This window comes from Neovison vison, chromosome 6 (genome assembly GCF_020171115.1).
Source record: "Neovison vison isolate M4711 chromosome 6, ASM_NN_V1, whole genome shotgun sequence".
In the NCBI taxonomy this organism is placed as follows: Eukaryota; Metazoa; Chordata; class Mammalia; order Carnivora; family Mustelidae; genus Neogale; species Neogale vison.
In genome coordinates this window covers 22,821,173-22,839,584 of record NC_058096.1, presented here as the reverse complement: position 1 = coordinate 22,839,584, position 18,412 = coordinate 22,821,173, and the positions used below count along the sequence as shown (strand labels likewise).

Genomic DNA, 18,412 nt, shown 5'->3' with positions numbered 1-18,412 from the left:
AATTTCAAATAGGATGGCTAAGAAAGTAAAGCATTTACAAAGGAAGGTGTTAAAAATCTAAATTCTACTGCTACAGTAGCTACCGTCAGATGCTCACAAATAGCCTGGCAAACGGTCTAAAGTACTGTTGTATCAAGAGAGTTGAAATTATTTTCAAAGGCATGACTGTTAGGAAAAGTGGCGCTAATGGAGAAGGAAAAGCAGTAGCAGGATAATATATTTATAGAGGTTTCAGGCTATCTGCCTACATATACAGTGATTTTTTTTTCCTTTGTGGTAATAAAAAAAAAGTCAAAACAGACAATTTTCTAGACAAGTAAATGAATGGGTATAATGGTTTATGACATTTCAAAAATATAAATGAACACACAGAATGTCCCATTTGCTCATAGTATGATCTTAACACACGTGAATTCTGTTAACAGAGACTAAACAAAAATAACATCAGAAATATGCAAACCAAAATAATGTTTAAATCCTGCCCACAACCCACCATTCATGTCTGGGATCTATGTGTGGATTGTAGACCTGCATACCTTTTGCAAGAACCAGTTACAGACGGAAGAGGTAGAATCTCCCAGAGAAGATAATTTCCACACATAATGCACCTTATCGTTTTCTATCTCTCTGCTACTCCTTCATGTTCATTTTATTGATTCCTCTGAAACAAATTTATCTGCTTTCATTTAACCATGCATCCAGTCCTGTTGATATTTCTTATTACTTGCTCTTCATAGCTTCCTGAATCCTGTTCAACTTTCTCTTATTTTTATAAATGGAATAACTAAACCCCCAGCTAAACCTCTGAAACACTTCCTCAGGTAGATGGACACTATGATCATCTGTCTTCAGTGTAATTATAAGTCACATAAAGGAGGAAGGATGCTTTCCTATACCTTTTATCTCCTGCCCAGTACACATGGCTTAGTCACGTTCAGAGATTTGGGACATTAGGTAATTAGCACTCAGTGTCTGCACGCGAGAAGCATGTGTCTGCAGTAGGCAAAGGTAATTTTTCTACAAGTTGTCCTCACACTGGCAATCTGTTGTGGAGCAGACCTGACCAAGGCAAATGTCGGGTCGTGCATCATTTTGTCAGTGCATTGGGGGACGGGTGTGCTTCTGATGGAGTCCTGGAGGGGTACTTCTTCCTTTGGCTAAGAAGCAGTTTAAGCAAATGTGGGAAGGTTTTCTTAGAGTGTGTGTCACCCTGCTATCGAGACCTCCTGGCAACATAAATTCAGGATAACTATACATACAACCCCAGAGAGCCTGTGTTGATAATCTTCCCATAGGTTCACAACTCACAGCTTATGCCTCAGGGATGGAAGGGCAGCCATTCTGGCTCCTCCTGACCATGCATGTCCGGGCTTCTATTCTGAGAGGTTGTAATTACTATTATGATATTTTAGCATAACATGGTCCCAGACCCCTTTTCCAACTCCATCCAATATTTATATTTTACACTGTACTTTTTCCAAATTAGACTTCTCTCTGTTCTCCACACAAGCTGTGTGCTTTCACATCCCCAGGCTCTGGATAAGCTCCTCTCTGTCCTACCCATGTCTCTACCCAGCTAATTTCTCCTCTTTCTTCAAAGCTTCCTAAAGCCTTTCTCAATCCTCTATTCAGAAATGATCGCCTCCTCTTGTGTCCCGATAACAGTTTTTCTCTTATGACATTTTCACAGCCTGATTTATATGATCGAATCTTGTGTTTATTCTTGAACTATTCACTAACACTATTAGCAAATTGAGGGTAGGACCAATACCTACATTGCCTTATATTCCTGAGTACCAGTGCTTTATTTTTTTCAATTGTTTCCATACATACAGGTACACACACACCCATACACATCCATACACACAGAGACTTACTTTTTCTTTCCCGTTCTCTCTCACAGATAGTTTGTACATGGTCTTATAATATAAATCTCTACTCAGAAATTTCATTAATATCTGATAGATCGTTGCTACCTTCTCTCCTCCCTCCACCATATTCTGAGCAGAATTAATAGCTAAATTAACTTAAAGGGTACCAGTGAAATTCTCCTCTGGCATGGTTCAACCCTTTGTCTGAAGTAAATGTAATTCGACTTCCAAAAATAAAGAGGGAAATCTAACCGTCAAGATTGACCGGTGTTTGTGTGTGTGTGTGTGTGTGTGTGTGTATTTGTATGTCTTGCACACTTGACCACTCCTGGTGTCACACTGAAAATTTCAGGTTTTGTAGTGAAGAGGCTATTTGGCACAAGTAGTATGCATTCAAATTTCTTCAGCAACCCCGTGTGTGTATGTGTGTGTGTGTGTAGCATGTCTTGACTCCTTACAGAAATCAAGAACTGGTGAAAATAAAGGAGACATTTTCAGACCTATAAATGTGCTGTTTCCACCCTTTTCTGCAAAGAGCTGACAATGACCTTACTTAAGTACAGTTGGTGCCTCTCAGATTGTGGAAAGGGTGTGAGGAGGGAGCTTTGACAAAAGAACTTTCTAAACGCATTTTCCTAAATATACTACTATAAAACCAAGTGAAAAAGGAGGTTCTCAAACTGAGAGGTTCTGAGAGAGCCATTGGTTAGACTTCAGCCATCAGGGATGCTGAGAGCTGCCTTTGCCTCCACTCATCTCAAAAACCCATTCCAGATGCCAAGTAAGTGAATCTTCTGGGTAAGAAGATTGCATTCTGCCTGAGGAACACAAATCGCAGACAGTAACTCCTCTGTCCCTGCTAGCTCCTTTCTATCCCTTTGGACTCCCTGAAGCAAGAAAACCTGCATTTCAGCATCAAATCCCGATGTGTGTGTGTGCGTGTGTGTGTTGTGTGTTTTTTGCAGGGCGGTTCGCGCCGAAGGGGTGGGGGTGGGGGGGCTGGATTTTGAGCTCTACAGTATTTCTATTCCCTCCTACTTCCCACTTCTCATCCTCACTAATAAGGAAATGGCCAGTGGTCTCGCGGGGTGAGAGGTGAGGCAGTTGAGTACCCTAAGGAACCAGAACAACTGTGCAGAAGAAAGGATCCATTGTCAGTTCCAGCCCGGCGCTCTGACCCAGGCCGACCCACCAGGGCCCCGGGGCCAGGGAGTGTCTGCCGCTTGCTCGCTCTTGCCGCAGGCTTGACATCGCACTGACGAACCCTCCTTAGCCTTCCAGGAGAAAGAAGGGTACACCCCAACCTTCAGAGGAGGAGAGTTAGTTCTGGGAGCTCGCCACGGCTCCATCAGTCCAATTCACACGCGCGCGCACGCAGGTGTGTGCACGGGTGCCGGGCGGGCTGGGGACGAACCCCCGCGCAACTCATCTTTGCACCTTTCCAGGACCTCCCTCGTCGCACTCCTCTCGGGGACCTGGCCGGTGCAGTGCGCTGGGGACCCAAGGCGGAGCTCGCAGAGAGGGGCTAGGGGGGGACTTTGGACGTGTCCAAGGACGCGGCTAACGCCGACAGCCGCGTTTAACGCAGTCGCTCCAACACCTCGCCCCCTCCCCAATCTCTGTCCCTTAAGTACCTGCTCTGAACGGCAGTGGGTCGACGTGGAGGAGAAACACCACTCACATCCTCCCTACCCTCTACCACCGGAGGAGACATGCAGTGTAGACACTAGAGGACCACTGCTTCCCCTTTCCCGCGGCAGCGGGGAAAGCGTGGGACGCGGGCAGGCTGCTGAAGGGTTCAGCGAGAGGGAAGGCCTGGGAGAGACAGAATCTTTCCCCTCCCACGCCCTTGGAGAAATGAACGCGGCAGCACCCACCCCCGCCCTCCGAGTCCCCACTCCCGCTCAATCCGGGCGCGCGTAGAGCCCGGGGCCGGGGCGACCGCCCGCAGCATCAGCAGCGGCTCCAGCTGCCCACTTCGGCGAACTGGCCGGCGGCGGTGCAGGCGCTCCAGGCGGCCCTCCCTCCGCGGCCCAGGGGCGGCTGCCAACGTGCGGGTCTCCGTGAGGCTGAGCGTGCGGTCGCCACTCGCAGACGTGCTCGTGCCAGCCCGACCGCGGCCGGCCACTCTAGCTTGGAGGCCCCGGGACCCGAACCCGCTTTTCCCGAGCTCGACTGCGGACGAATCCTGGGGGCCGCGCGTCTGGGGAGAAGCGGCCGCCGTGCGGCGCGGAGGGATACACCTCGGCCGCGCCTCCCCTCCCCGCGCCCCCGCCCCCGCCCCCCCTCCCCGCCCGGCTCTGCTGCCGCCGCGGCGGCCGCTGCTGCTGTTGCTGCTGCCGCTGCCGCCGCCGCCGCCGCCGCCGCCGCCGCTGCCTGGATATAGTGCGGCAAGGAGCGGAGCTTGCAGTCACTTTGCGAGGAGGAGCGCGCGGGCTGCGGGCGGCTGGGGCACCCCGGGAGCGGCGGCGGCTCTAGCTGGGGCGGCCGTGGCAGCGGAAGGTTCTCTCTCCAGGGCTGGACTTAATAACTTTGGAACTGTCCTCCAGTGTCACGTCCTGAACATGAGCCTCCTCCTCTCCTTCTACCTGCTCGGGTTGCTTGTCAGTAGCGGGCAAGGTAGGAGTGGGGTGCTTGATTGCCTGTACTTTCCCTCCCCCTTCCACCCCTTCCACCCGACCGACAGGGGCAGGGGGAGGCACGGGGAGAATTAAATGAACGAACTAAAGTTACAGTTACGGTCGTTGGTGGGGTGATTTTCACTGTTTATTTGAGCTGCCGCTAAAAATTGTATCTGTTCTGTGGAACCCTTAAATGAGAGGAAACACAGAACTGGAGGCTGGCATCGGTGAGCAGGAGATCGAGGCAAACTGCTTCTTTTTCTGGGATCTTGGCTTGCTCGGATTTTCATGATCGAAAATTGGATGAGCATGTTGGTGTGTATTAGCAGTTAAATATCTGAGGCTGAGGAGGGAAGGGGGACGACGATGTTTTACAGAAGCAGCAAAAACTATCAGCATTAAACTCGTGTGTGACACATCTCTCGTGTGCAAGAAATTGAATTCTTAGAGACTCCTTTTTTTTTTCCCCCCCCTTTCCCAAGACCCCCCATCCCTGGCTAGGAAGTGAACGATGATGGTTTATTTCTGTTGAAACTAAGAGAGGGGCCATGGATGTTGTGTGTAAGACGGCAGATGGATAAAACTAGGCATGTGTTGCAGTCATTCATTTCCAGCACCCCCCACCCTTGTTAATCCATCAAGGTTGAAAATTTGTATAGCGTCAGACTGTAATTCCACCTGTAAGGGATGTTTTAGCTTGTGGAGAACTGGTGAGATTTTTATGTCTTGGGGTGGGGGGCGGGAATGAATAGCTTACTAGAATAACCTGAGAGAATTTGTGGAAGCTACCTCTATTTATGTCTATAGAGGTAGATCTGAATTTATCTTGCTTTGCTTGGGTAGTTCACGTTCACATGAAATATATTTATAATAAATGGAAACATTTTCAACTGTCCAGACAAGTTTGGACATTTAATTGGGAACACAAAATGCTAAAACATACATTGGTGGAAGTCTTTAAAGAAAAAAGAAAATAGCTGTAATTTTGTGATGTGTAATAATTGCATAGAGTGTTATATTATTAGTATGGCATGAAAATTGTTTTTTTGAGAAAACATAAATTATAAGACAAGTTAAAATATCTCCACTAGATTCAATTCTAAGCATTTTCTAGCCTCTTCGGTGTTGCTCATTTAGTCCAGCAGGGGGTGGTAGAACTCCATTTTAAAATCAGAAATGGTTGTTTCTGTTCTTCCACACTCACTGGGCCCTTCTATCATTCTTCAGCAGGGCTTGACATTTTGGATATGAAGCCTTCCTTTCTCTGCCCTCACCTCCCTAAAGCTATATAGTGTTAATGGCTGATGAAACATGATTGGATGCAGATTTTATGCTCAGAAATCAGAATGCAAATACTGAATGTTGCTGTAGTTTATAAAGTGTCTTGGTAAGATGCTGCTCATTTCCCCTTGATAATATAGAGTATGCAAAATTTCAGTCATAGAAAAATTGCAGATATATCCATCTGAAGCTGATAGTAGCCCAGTTAATTAAATCACTATTATAGCAAAGATCAACATATACTTTATGCCCTACAGATATGTTGCTTTCATTTTTGCAAAGCTGCTGATTATGTTTAACTGTTCATTTATAACATAGACAGGTATTAGTGAATCCTAAGAAGCAGTTCCTGAAAATTGCAGTTAAAATACCACTGCAATTAACTGAGTGTAGCTAGTGTGGAGTAAGATGGGGACATAATAGAAAGCAAGTTTATGCAGACTTACGATTACATTAGGGCTGGTTTGGAAAAGAAATATGTCTCAATGGTGGAGTCTGTGAATTTACATTTATAGACACTAAGTGTGTTGGAATTTGGGGGACAAAAGAGAAATCTAGGAATGTTTAAATATTATACGCAGGCACAATTTAATTTAGGTCTCTATATGTGACATACCTGAAATTTGTGATTCCCCTAATTTATAATTCAGAAAGCAGGGTAATTGTAAAGAAGGGCTCTAAAATTAAAGCATGCCTGAAAGGGAGCCTATATTCACTGTCATGAAACAGGGAAGGAGGGGAACATCATTCGGAAGATCTCTTTATCTAGTGTGATTTAAAAATGCATGGCACTGATAGAGGCATAGATGCACATCAGAGAGACTTAGCTTTTGTGAAACTGGACATGTAGTACTTCTGTGCCATGTCTCCTAATGAAGTCAGAGATGCTGGGAAACAGCAATCCTGATCTTGGAGTCCGATTCTCCTATGCCACTGTTTTGTCCTCCAATTAATGATGCAGAAGCAAGTATCAGATACACCACTGGAGCAGTTTTTGAAAAAAAGGGATCTAGTGCAACTCATAATTTTGTTTATTCTTTTATAAATGGGGCCATAGAAAAGCCTCCAGTTCGTGATCCCTGGGCTTACCTTAGAAATACTAAAATCCCCAGCTTGCTGATTTATGTTTCCAACAATATACTTGCAGGGGATTTTATGAAGCATGATTGAAGCTATTGCTTTGGAAAGTGGTGTGCAGTTAGACTGGGGAAAGGCAATGATGATGTATTCCCTTTTAAGTAGTCAAAACGTTTTGAACTGCAGCAGTTGAGCAGCAGAAAATGACAGAAGTGAAAAACTGAGCAACTTAAGTGGATGCCAATACCATAATTAGCTAACAAGGTCTAATAGTTCTAACTTTCAACACAACATTATTGTTCTACTGTAGTGAAAGCCTTTTTTATTACAGCAGGAATACGCCTTTAAAAGTCTCTCATTTCCACTGCAAGATTAATATCTAATGAAGTAAGGTTGGGATTTAATTGTCAAGTCTGAATTTAATTGTCAACTGAAAGGAGATTCTGTAACTCTTAACTTCTGCTATTATTTTTCTTTGTATTCAAAACTTGTTCACAGTCTCCGTCATCATAAATCTCAAGTAATAACCTGAGTCTGTGATTCACAGTGTATTTGCTGTTTGGATCTATGTAAACCCAATTCCCAAACTGTAATACGTATGTGCTGCTTTCCTGAAGCTTTATCATTTTCTAAAATTATTGCCCTCTCCTTTTTAAAAATTACTCGAGTGTGATTAATAAACATCTATTAGTGGATGCTTATTCCTCCAGTGTGATAAATGCTTCTGTGTCAAACATAAATAGGATTTTTGTATGACACTGCAAGGTAAGAACAGATCTCTTCATCTCTTTTGCAATCCAGTTCAACCATACAGTTAGAATACTTACCTAAGCCAAAATCATGGGAGGGGGAGGTGAATTGCCCAGTTAATTAGTTGAACTTAAGGCTCTCTGCTTACATTTTCTCTTTCTGGTGAAGTATCAGTAAGTCATTGTTCATTAGAGACCTGTACCTTCTAAAAATAAAGCGTGGGGGTGTGTATGTGTGGGTGTGTGGGTGACTGCTAGTTTCACTTCTGCAGGAAGCGTGGGTGTATGGGTGACTCCTAGTGTGTGGGTGACCGCGAGTTTCATTTCTATGGGAAGGTCTCCACGAACCTGTCTTCAGTGTAGGCTGTTCACAGACAGCCTCTCTCGTGTCCGTTTTAATCTACTCTGCTCTAATTCTTTGATATCAGCCTCTTTTGGAACATTTCTATTGAATCAACTCCATATGCATTTGCACTTAGAGAAGACAGGCTGTGTGAATTAATACCGTTATTGTCAATGAGCCACCCAGAGGATTTCCTTTCCTGCTTTATGTCAAAGGAGTTAAACAGTGCATTTGACCACTTCGGTTTCTAATGCTGAATTGGAGCCCAGGAGAAGAGCAAGAAGGGAAGGTGGTGAGCCCCCAGGGGGTCCAGGGAGTCTTTTCAATGGCACAGTGGGCTAATGTTCTTCCAGAGGTAATGGCCCATTAGAGAAGCAATTAATGGAAGAAAATAACCTCATTCAGTACAAAAAGAAAGTCAGACTTCATATAATTTAGTAAATAAAATGGCTTTCTTTCATACAGAGAGCTAGTTTGTGATGGGACTGAGAAATGCGCTCTAGAAATGGACGCTGGTAACCAAGGCTAACAGTGTCATTTGTTTTTGTCTATTTTCTTGGGAGGCAGGAATGTGAATGGAAACAAGGTTGCCAATCAGAAGGCCCCAAGGAACTAGTCTGTTGCTCTCTCTGGCTTTTGACATTTGGGAAATGATTTTAATTTATCTGTTTTCAGAGTCATTCTCATAGCAGTGAACTTTCAAAAGCGTGAAGAAAGGGATTGATAAGTGGTAGCCCAAGTTTGAATTGCTTTTGATCTGTTTGTTTGTTTTGGTTTTGGTCCAGAATTAAATGAGTCCTCTGGGTGTTGGTGTATGCAAAATTAATTTAATAATTTTAATATTCTGATAAAGGGGTACCATTGTTTTTCAAATTTTATTAATCTAGATTCTAAATTCCCTGTGCCCTTAATACTCTCCCAATTATGCTGAGGATGGACCTATTTAAAATATTATAAAATAGCTTTAATTTTCCAAATTGTATGCTATGAGAACACTTTGAGATACACCCAGTGCTTGTATTCCTTCATTAAATGTAATCTTCCTGAGCTTCATAGAACCAAGGTATCTTTAATTGTTCAGCAAATAAAAGTGCTTCTATATGGCATTATTTAAAATATTTTAATAACTTTTAACTATTTGCAAAGTTATAGTTATAATAGTGCTGATTCCAAATGGCTATCAACGTACTTCCTGGTGTCACATATTCACTTGGGCCATTAGCAGATCATCAACCATTACAAGGCATTTTAGAAAGCCTTGATCTAATGCAACAGACTTGTCTGAGTTTAAATAGTTAAGAGGTATGATAAGGAAGTTTAAGAGTATTTACAAGCATAACAGTCAATAGATGACAGTTTTAAGGATTTCAGGTCAGTTGGTCAGAATTTTCTTGGCTCCATTTTGTTATTAAAAATAGCACAAAAGGGGAGAGAATGTTGGATTTGAAATCAGAAGATTTAGACCATTAAGTCTTTGACTTTGAAAGAGTAACTTAAATTCTCAGATGTGTAGGGCTCCTCTAAAATGTCAACCCTATTATGCCAGAGGTATATTATAAATACAGACAAATCTGCCATGGTTTAAAAACATTTCATTTATTCAATTTTTTAGTCATCACAAACTTCTCTATGAATAAAAACAAATATTGTGCGGGGCAGAGATAATTTAATTCATTGATAATGGTGGCTCATTCATCATTTACTCATTTATCAAACATTTATTGAATGCCTATAGTGCCTCAGACACCTTATTCAGCAGCATTCCTAGGAATGGTTATATAGGTTGTGTGGTGAACAACTCCAGGGGGCGCCACTCATGGGTGTAGTGATAGAATGCATATTTATTTTCACAATTTTCCAGCAGATGGCAGTAAAGAGTCTTGAGGAATGGGTTTCTTATTGTATCACAGATCCCTTTTATGGGCCAGCACCAGGTTGATATGAGTCTGGAGAAGCTTAGGGTGGGCACAGAATTAGGATAAGTGATTTACTAAAGATCCGAATAGTAGCGAGAGCTATGGTCTCTAAACTCTTAATTCAGTTCTCTGAACACCAAACTTTTGCAGCGGTTTAAAAATATTAACATTTCTTCAGCTCAGAATAATAGTAATATTTAAATTTTATGCCATTTTGTCAGTTAATCAATTAACAAATACTTGTTCAGGACTTACAATGAGCATAATGCCACCATTTTGTAACCCCATAGACCACTGGCTCAAAGTGCGTTCACTTCCTTGTAAGGAACGATGAGCAAGAATCCAAAGGACTATTAACTATTTTATGATGGAAGAAATTGAAATGCAGAAGAATTACCTGATTTGCCTATATCAGTTATAGTTAGGAGTTATTTGGATTTAAGATTAGATTTTCTCATTTCTAGTTCAATGCCTATTTTTTAAATGTATTTAATGTTTTGTTTGAAAATTTGCAGGTGTGTGGAAGGGGTAGTGCATAGAATCCAATGCTGATAGTTGAGAAGGCAAAAAATATAAAAGCCAATTAAGCATATGAGGTATCAATAAACTGGTCAACAAAATGTTGAAAAATGAGAAAAGATATATAATTAATTAAAAATTAAGGGGTATAAAGAAGCCCATAAGAATTCGACGCGGAGAAAGAGCTAAAATTTGTTGAATGTTTGCTAACTGCCAGGGTCTATTGTAAGCACATTACATTGGTTTAAGTAGCTTAATATGCACAACAGCCCTCTAGTTATTATCATCTTACTCTTCCCTTTTTACACTTGAGGGCTGTGAGGCACAGAAAATTTAAATAACTGTCTAAGGTTGCATAGCCAGGAAAGAAACATGTGAACTCAGAACATGTACAAAAGACTTGCCCTTTTAACCAGGGTACCAAATTTTGGGTACCAAATTACTTTATTTGAAGGAATGGTACAAATGAAAAGAAGTTAAGTAGATGTTTTGGTACAACTTATAGAAAAGGTAAGGTAACCCCAACATGCATGCATGGCCTCAGGGACCAGGTGGCTCTGGGAAGACAGCCTAAGGCTTAGCTCTCACTATCACTGTTTCCCAAGGTGTGCTTGTCAAAGAGATACTCTGCCATGCCAGATTCGGGGGCCCCCATCTTGCGCAGGTTGGTTACGTGGTCACCCAATTCTTTGATGGATTTCATCTGCTCATTCAGGTAATGAGTCTCAATGAAGTCACACAAATGGGGGTCATTTTTATCAGTGGCCAGTTTGTGCAGTTCCAGTAGTGACTGATTCACACTCTTTTCCAAGTGTAATGCACACTCCATTGCATTCAGCCCATTCTCCCAATCATCACGGTCTGGTTTCTTGATATCCTGAAGGAAGATTCGGCCACCTCGTTGGTTCTGCAGCTTGTAGAACCAAGGTAGTGAATGGCACTACCTTGCCATTCACTGAAACAGAAGGGGATTCAACATGGAAGAGGGAGAGGATAAGACAGAGTGAACAACAAGTGAGCATATTGGGAGAAAGGATGCACTAAGTGTTCAGAGGACAGAAATACTCCAATTCATTAAGAAGTTGGAAAGGTGAGTTGTTGGACTTGATTATGGAAATATTGATGGGACTTAGAGGCATGAAGGCCTTGAGTCAGGCTAAGTGTAGGTCATCAGAAGCCATTGTTTCGGCAGGAAAAGAGCATGCTTAACATTTTGTTCTGTTTTGAAGTCTCCTGGCCAGGCATGGGGCCTACCAGAGGGAAATGAAAAAGGAGTTGAGGGTTCATGTCTAATGTTTCTTTGAAAAAAATTAATGAGTCTTAATAAGGCATTCGATTTGGGAGATTGGGAGGCAGGTTGTACCTGAAATTTTCAGCCTTTTCATGGAAAGAATGGTTATCTTAATAGAAATAGGGAAATAGATAATAAGACCACTTATTTTAGGTGAGAAGGGTTTGTGTTCTTGTTTTGCTTATTTGTAATTTTCTACATTGATACCTTGAGGTTCAGGTACAAATGGAGTCTAGATGGAAATGTCATGAGTAACTTTGGAAAGGCCAACTGTTGATCTTTTCATTTCAGAATTTTTCTCCACTTTTATTTAACTTTGTTCTCTTGTTCTACCATCGCTGTTTGTGCTAAAATCATTTGATAGGTGTGTGTCTGGAACTTTGAGTAAAATTTCAAAAGCATTTAGGTCAAATTTGCTTTTATTATATATTCTTCATTCATCTTCACTGCTTATGCGTAGCACCCCCCCCTTTTTTTAATTGTGGGGAAACAAAAGAAAACATGAAGAAATAAGAACATTTAAAAAAATGAAAATAGCTAAACTAAAATCAAAAACCAAAAAAAGTTTGATATGAAATATACAGACGTGGACATTCTTTCTGTTCATCTTCAGGGGAACTAATATTTTTGAGAGCCTCCCATGTGCCAGGTGGACATTCTCACTCATTGTCTCACTTAGTCCTGATAAAAATCGCCTTTGATAGATGATGTCTTGAGACAGAGAGTGTCCGCTTGGCCTTGCGCTATTATGTATGTTCTGTGGCTGACCCCCAAAGTTGCCACTAATGTGCATCCTATGCATGAAGATACAATTCTGTTTCTTTGTGTGTTTCTTTGATACAGGATTGGTTAATAGGGGGCTGATGCAGGAACTGTGTTGTTCCATATACCACTTCTTCAGCCCAGTCATTTTTGAAGTGATCAAGAGCAAGCTTTCTCACTATTAAAGAGAAAGCCTTAGCTTTCTATGAAGATGTTAATAAAAAATATGAAAAATCAACTCAAGTGCTTTTCCTTTACTGCGAGTATTTGTTTGTTTAGCAGTTTAAGAACCATCTTGATTTCCGGTGTAGTACATATCTGGGAATACTGAGACTGCTCCTAAGAAAACTGGAAATCACTTTCTCCTTTGTTAAAATGATGTATTTGTTTTTACTTTTTTAAGGGCTACACCCTGGATCATAATTTTCATTTTAAAGTGAATGCCCTTCAGGCCTTGTATCTCGAAAGAAGATGCAAATACTAGATACAAGCATCTTTAGAGATTTAACTGTGCTAGTATTTTCATTAAGATTGTTATGGTAGTTGTTAGTGCTTGGTTACACATTTCTGTAGGTTTGGAATGTTCTGACCTCTAATCCTGTCTTTTCCCATAAGCCATGATATTTTTTACTTCATAATTTTGCAGACACCAGCATTTTCCAGGGATGCAAATATGGTGTTAGCATAGAAATGCATGCCACCACTTGTAAAATAAACCAATGTAATAAAGCTAAGACTTACAGTAGAGTACATCCTAATTTAAGAAAATAAGCACACATAGACTTTAAGTATTAATGAGTGTTGTGGACAGTTTTTCTAATATTGTAGCTTGTCCATTCTCAACCAGCTGTTTAATAACTACGGTACTACTTTTTTCTGATTACTTTTATATTTATTGCCCTCCTTAATTTATCTCTGATTATTATCATTTACCAATGACAAATATTGAATACACTGTCTGAGCGGAGCAGTTGCAACTTTATATTATAGTAATAGCATTCTGTCATCAATGAGAGAAATGTGAAACACAGATTATGTAAAAATTAAAATATAACATCAAGTATATGCCGTAATATGTCAAAGTATTGATCAATATTGACCTGTTTTATTTAAATTTTCTGTATTTACTTATGTAAACCATTTATAATTCTCTAATGTTTCTAATGCCAGCTGAAATTAAGTACATTTTCAATCCTGTTCATTTTTTTTAAATGCACTTAATCTCACAGAATCACTGGGTCTGTCCTACCTATTATATAAATTATATACTAATATTTTAAACTAGGTTAAACTTCGGAATTATCAAAGGGTTAGAGTTACATTGTAGAATTTAATGATTTCAAATGTATATATACTAAGACGTATTAGGTAACAACAACTTTGATGGTCAACTTAAATTTACCTACTTAAAGTCCCACAATTACCCTGAAATGTAGGTAGTATTCCTGATTTAGAGAAGAAGAAAATGAACCTTGAAGAGGTCAAATTAATTACTTGTCCAAGAAGAAAGACTTGAAAAATGGTTGGCTTAGAACTTGATACAAATATTTTATTCTAGATGCAGCATTTTTCCTATAACAATGTCTGTGCTTTCACAGAAATGTATTTTACTCCTATTAATGGAGCAGTTTTCAGAAATAACTTAGTCGTATAGTAGATAATTTATGTTACTCTGCTCTTCAAAGTTACTTTTGGACTGTATTTACAGGATACATGCTGTTCATTTTAGAGGACTCCCTTTCACTTGACTTATTTGGGAGTTCCTGACTTAGAACTGTTAAGACTTCTACCTTTTATTCACTTGCATGATCCTGTTTTCTTAGCCTCATTCCTGTTACTACATACACCAAACACTTATGCACCATTTCTGAAATTCCCAGATTTGGGCCCTGTGTTCAACACAGCTTATGTATTTTGCAGTTTTCCTAACTCTCTTTGTTTGGACAATTCCTATTGTTTTTCTTCAAAACTCAGTTTAGCCATTTCATCACTGAAGACATCTTTCTTAATCTCAACAAATCTACAGTAATCCCTGTAAGTGAAAAGTAAAAAACAAACAAACAAAACACACACACACACACACACACAGAGTAATCCCTAGCCAGTGTGCAAGACACGGAACACCCAGTCATGGATGGTAATATACCCGAATTCTGCATGTCAGACTTCATTGTAACTGTATGTGACCTTCTGTCTGAACTCTCTGAGAGCAAGAACACCTTTCCATGCTGGCTTGCCATTAAATACAATGTACTTGGTTAGGGAGTTCACTGTAAATTCTTATGTGTATTCTTGAAACATAGTAGATGTTTAGTAAATATATGCTAAATGAATATTTAAATATTACCCAGCAGGAGTAAAACAAACTAACTAAAAATATATTTAGTTTGGACTGTTGAGAATATATTATCTGTTGGTTTGGGTATTTGTTTTAAAAATTTTGTTTATATCACTATTGCATGTGATAGGCCTTCAATAAATATTTGAGTATCTATAAAATAATCCAGTCAAAAGGAAAGAAAAGATGACCTGTCTTACCTCCTGAACTAAAAATAAATTAGGGAATAAAGCAGACTTTTAAATCTTGCTATAAGATTTCTTATTTTGAAGCCCTATCTGGGACATAGGAGACCATTACATTGTTGAGGTTTCTGAGTCTTCACTACATAGAAATAAATGAGGGAGATATAATATGTTGATAAGGGTATAATTAAACAGATTAGATATTGTCAATAGTAAATGTCTGATTTGTCAATAGAGCAAGTATTTAAAGTCCTCAAAAATCAAGATAATCCCTGGGGTTAATTAAAAGTTGGTTATTCAGTCAATGATTATTGGAAGCCAATTCTAAACGGTATGTATGGGAAGACAAGCAAGATAAGAGTATTTTGCTTTATTTTTTCATAGGCACTTGGGTTTTGTTTCTTTTACAAAAAATGAAATTCCATTTAACCTAAAAACATGCTTTCTTGTCCGTTAGCCATGTTTTGTCATGATATTATGATATTTTCTATGTCAGACTTCAGTGGTAAGAGTGTTTAAGTTAATTGGACAAAATACATTTTCAGCTACTCTTGAATGTCTTTATCACATATTTATTTGTCTCCCTTCCATTAGCCTACTAATGTTGCCAGTATTTTGTATGCCACTTCTAACTTGAAACACAGTTTGCAATTAGAGATATGACCACTGCTTCTGATTCATCCATGTTTTAACTTTCATTTCCCTCCTTAAATTTCACATAATTTATAAACACTTTAATTGGTTATCCATTTGAGTCCTTTTATTTCATAGCCCCCTCATAAGCCCCAAGGTAATGCATTTTACCTCTGTGGGCATTGTGTGTGGTCTGCAGTTTAGCAACATAGCTCAGCACAGGTTATTAAAGGATATTATGCCATTCTCTGTGCTTTACTAAAAACTTACACAGCCATATCCAAAGTGGATAGGAAATATTCAACTCTAGTATTCTCATGATATTTAAATAATACTTCGTACAGAATACTTAGTACAGAATCTTGAATAATTATGAAGTATCCTAAGTTGCTAATGTATTTTCTCTTTCAAGTCCTTGTTCTGTTTCTATTGTATGAAACGTTTTATTAAAAATACCCTCCATCCTACCCTGTGCATTAATAGATTATTTGGTGAAAGATGACTTCTTCAAGGAGAATGGCCCTTCTTCTTGCTAGGAAAATCAAAGGATTGACATCATTGGGGTGTCTGGGTGGCTCAGAGGGTTAAGCCTCTGCCTTCCACTCAGGTCATGATCTCAGGGTTCTGGGATCGAGCCCCGCATCGGGCTCTCTGTTCAGCAGGGATCCTGCTTCCCCCTCTCTCTCTGCCTGCCTCTTTGCCTACTTGTGATCTCCCTCTGTCAAATAAATAAATAAAATCTTTAAAAAAAATTTAAAAAAGGATTGATGTTATTAACTATGGTGGGGAAGGGGACTTACTTTTTAGTTACCTTTCCCTTCTCTCTTCCTGTTTGGCTGTCTCTCAGAAGGCATCTCATTTAGATGTCTCCACATCTCAGGTGATGTACCTAAATGTGGATGTGTGATAGGAGAAAGGAGGTTGTCCTAAGAAGTATAAATTGTCTTTGACTAATAGTGATTCCAGAACATATTCTGACTCCTGAACAGAAAGGCATACAGGGAGCTAAGAATGAGAAAGGAGAGTAAATACTGTTAGTCAAGATCAATCCCTGTTTTATTTCAAGGGTAATTCATCAGCTAAACAGTAATGAGGGAAGGGGTGGTGGGGTCAGACATTGAAGAGCTGGGATAAAGTGTGACATACCTGCAGAGGAGAAGGAGGTGCCCAACAAAGCAAAGAAGGGCTGCAGACATCCTGGTGTCCTCAATGAACAGTGTCTGTTTGTAAATATTGAATGAATGAATTGAATGAAGGAAACATCAGAGGTAAACAAAGCCAGACACTAGTTACAGTGGTTAAGGACAGATCTTAATCGGTAATACACCATATTGGAAAGGAAGTTTATTATTGTATTCAATAAGGTAAAGAGCCTAGTGTGGCCTGAACTGAACTTTGCTTGGTACAGAGGTGACCCGGTATTCTAAAGGCACAATGAGGGAATAGGGAGGAAGGTGCATGGGGGCTCAGTGGAGCCAGGGAAGTGAAAAATTACAAAAAGCAGGAAGGAGTGGTTTGGTCTGTTTGAAACCCACCTGGGTTTGTTAACTGATGGTTAGCAAAGCTAGGCTCCTTCCCTCCCACAGAGGTTGGGAGATAAGAGTCCCATCGTGAGGTATGGACTGAAACAAACAGAAGGTCTTTTTGCAGCCTCGAGTTTTCTCAGGCACTTTAAGTCATCCCAGGGATGCCCCCTTGAACTGTTAAAAATAATGTTAGTACTTCATTCAAATCTTTATAGGTTAGGGTTGAGACCTAGTTGAGAAGAGAGCTCCGTGGAGCTTGGTTACAGTTTGGCAAAGGGGAGAATGTCAGAAAAAAAAAAATCTATTAGTCACCCTGCCAAGTACTGGGTTACCTCATTTTTATATTGACTACATATATAGGATTTCTGAAAATTATTTTACAGATGAGGGAACTGAATTTCATAAAATTTAAATGGCATCTAATAAGTCAAGGACTTGAAATTTAAATTTAGTTAATATTTGGTTCTAAAACTTTACTCATTTCTGTGGCTGAAACATGGTACCTTTGAAGCAGCTAGGGATAGCTGAAGGGAAAAAAGAAGTACTAGGAGTAGCTTTAGTTTCAGTTATTTCTGGCTATTTCTTTTGAATGGCTAAACTCTAGGTGAGTGACTACCAATTAGCAAATGAGTAGATCTTTTAGAGACCTTAAACATTAATAGGCACAGAGAACCAACAGGATTTAGAAATACAGGGTTCATGGTGTTTGTAAGGTGGGGCAGTTTGATTGTTCAGGTTAGTGTAATTCTTTAAGGACTATATAACATTAATATTTAAATATAAGCTATATTTTTTAAATGGCTTCTCTTATTGTAAAAACTGGAGTCATGAATAATTCAGTAAGTCATCTGTTTGTGGTTGACTTACTGAATACTTTCATAATAAAATTACATCAGTTCAGGATGTTTTTCGGGTCAAAGAAGAAAAGGATATATTTAGACGGACTTAAAAATAAAAATCTGTGATAGCATGTAAGAAATCATCCAGAGGCAGATTGGGACTGCATGTTTCTCTTAGGTTTTGGGTATTTTTCCTTGGCTTCATGGAAGAAAGTTATTTGCAACAGTTTCATGTATCACGTTCTTCTCAATAAAATCTGAAGTTAGGAATGATAATTAAATATGTCACTGGCCTTGTATTATGAAAAAAAGGATAAATTCTCATATATCATCCAGGAGACTTTTCTCAGTTCTCATTGGCTAGAATTGTGTCATAGGAACTCTCCAAAACTAATGGCTGGTGAAGAGAACACCATCACCATGATTTCCCCTGATGAATCAGCTCCTTTCTGTTGCTGAGG

The 18,412-nt window shown here is 40.0% G+C and overlaps 2 protein-coding genes across 3 annotated transcripts in view; one reads left to right on the top strand and one right to left on the bottom strand.

The window, feature by feature from the left end:
- Nucleotides 1–4,344: 4,344 nt before the first annotated feature.
- Nucleotides 4,345–18,412, top strand: part of NCAM2 (neural cell adhesion molecule 2) — a 524,714-nt gene continuing 510,646 nt past the window's right edge. For both annotated transcript variants that reach the window (XM_044251090.1, XM_044251091.1), the window contains exon 1: nucleotides 4,345–4,490. In XM_044251090.1, coding sequence (XP_044107025.1) covers nucleotides 4,436–4,490 — 55 coding nt within the window. In that variant the 5' untranslated portion in view covers nucleotides 4,345–4,435. The remainder of the gene's footprint in view (nucleotides 4,491–18,412) is intronic.
- LOC122908390 (ferritin heavy chain-like) lies at nucleotides 10,803–12,578 on the bottom strand. The gene is made up of 2 exons (XM_044251153.1): nucleotides 12,255–12,578; nucleotides 10,803–11,290 (listed from the first exon to the last, which is right to left on the bottom strand). The coding sequence occupies exons 1-2, from the start codon at nucleotides 12,576–12,578 to the stop codon at nucleotides 10,955–10,957; spliced, it is 660 nt and encodes a 219-aa protein (XP_044107088.1). The 3' UTR covers nucleotides 10,803–10,954.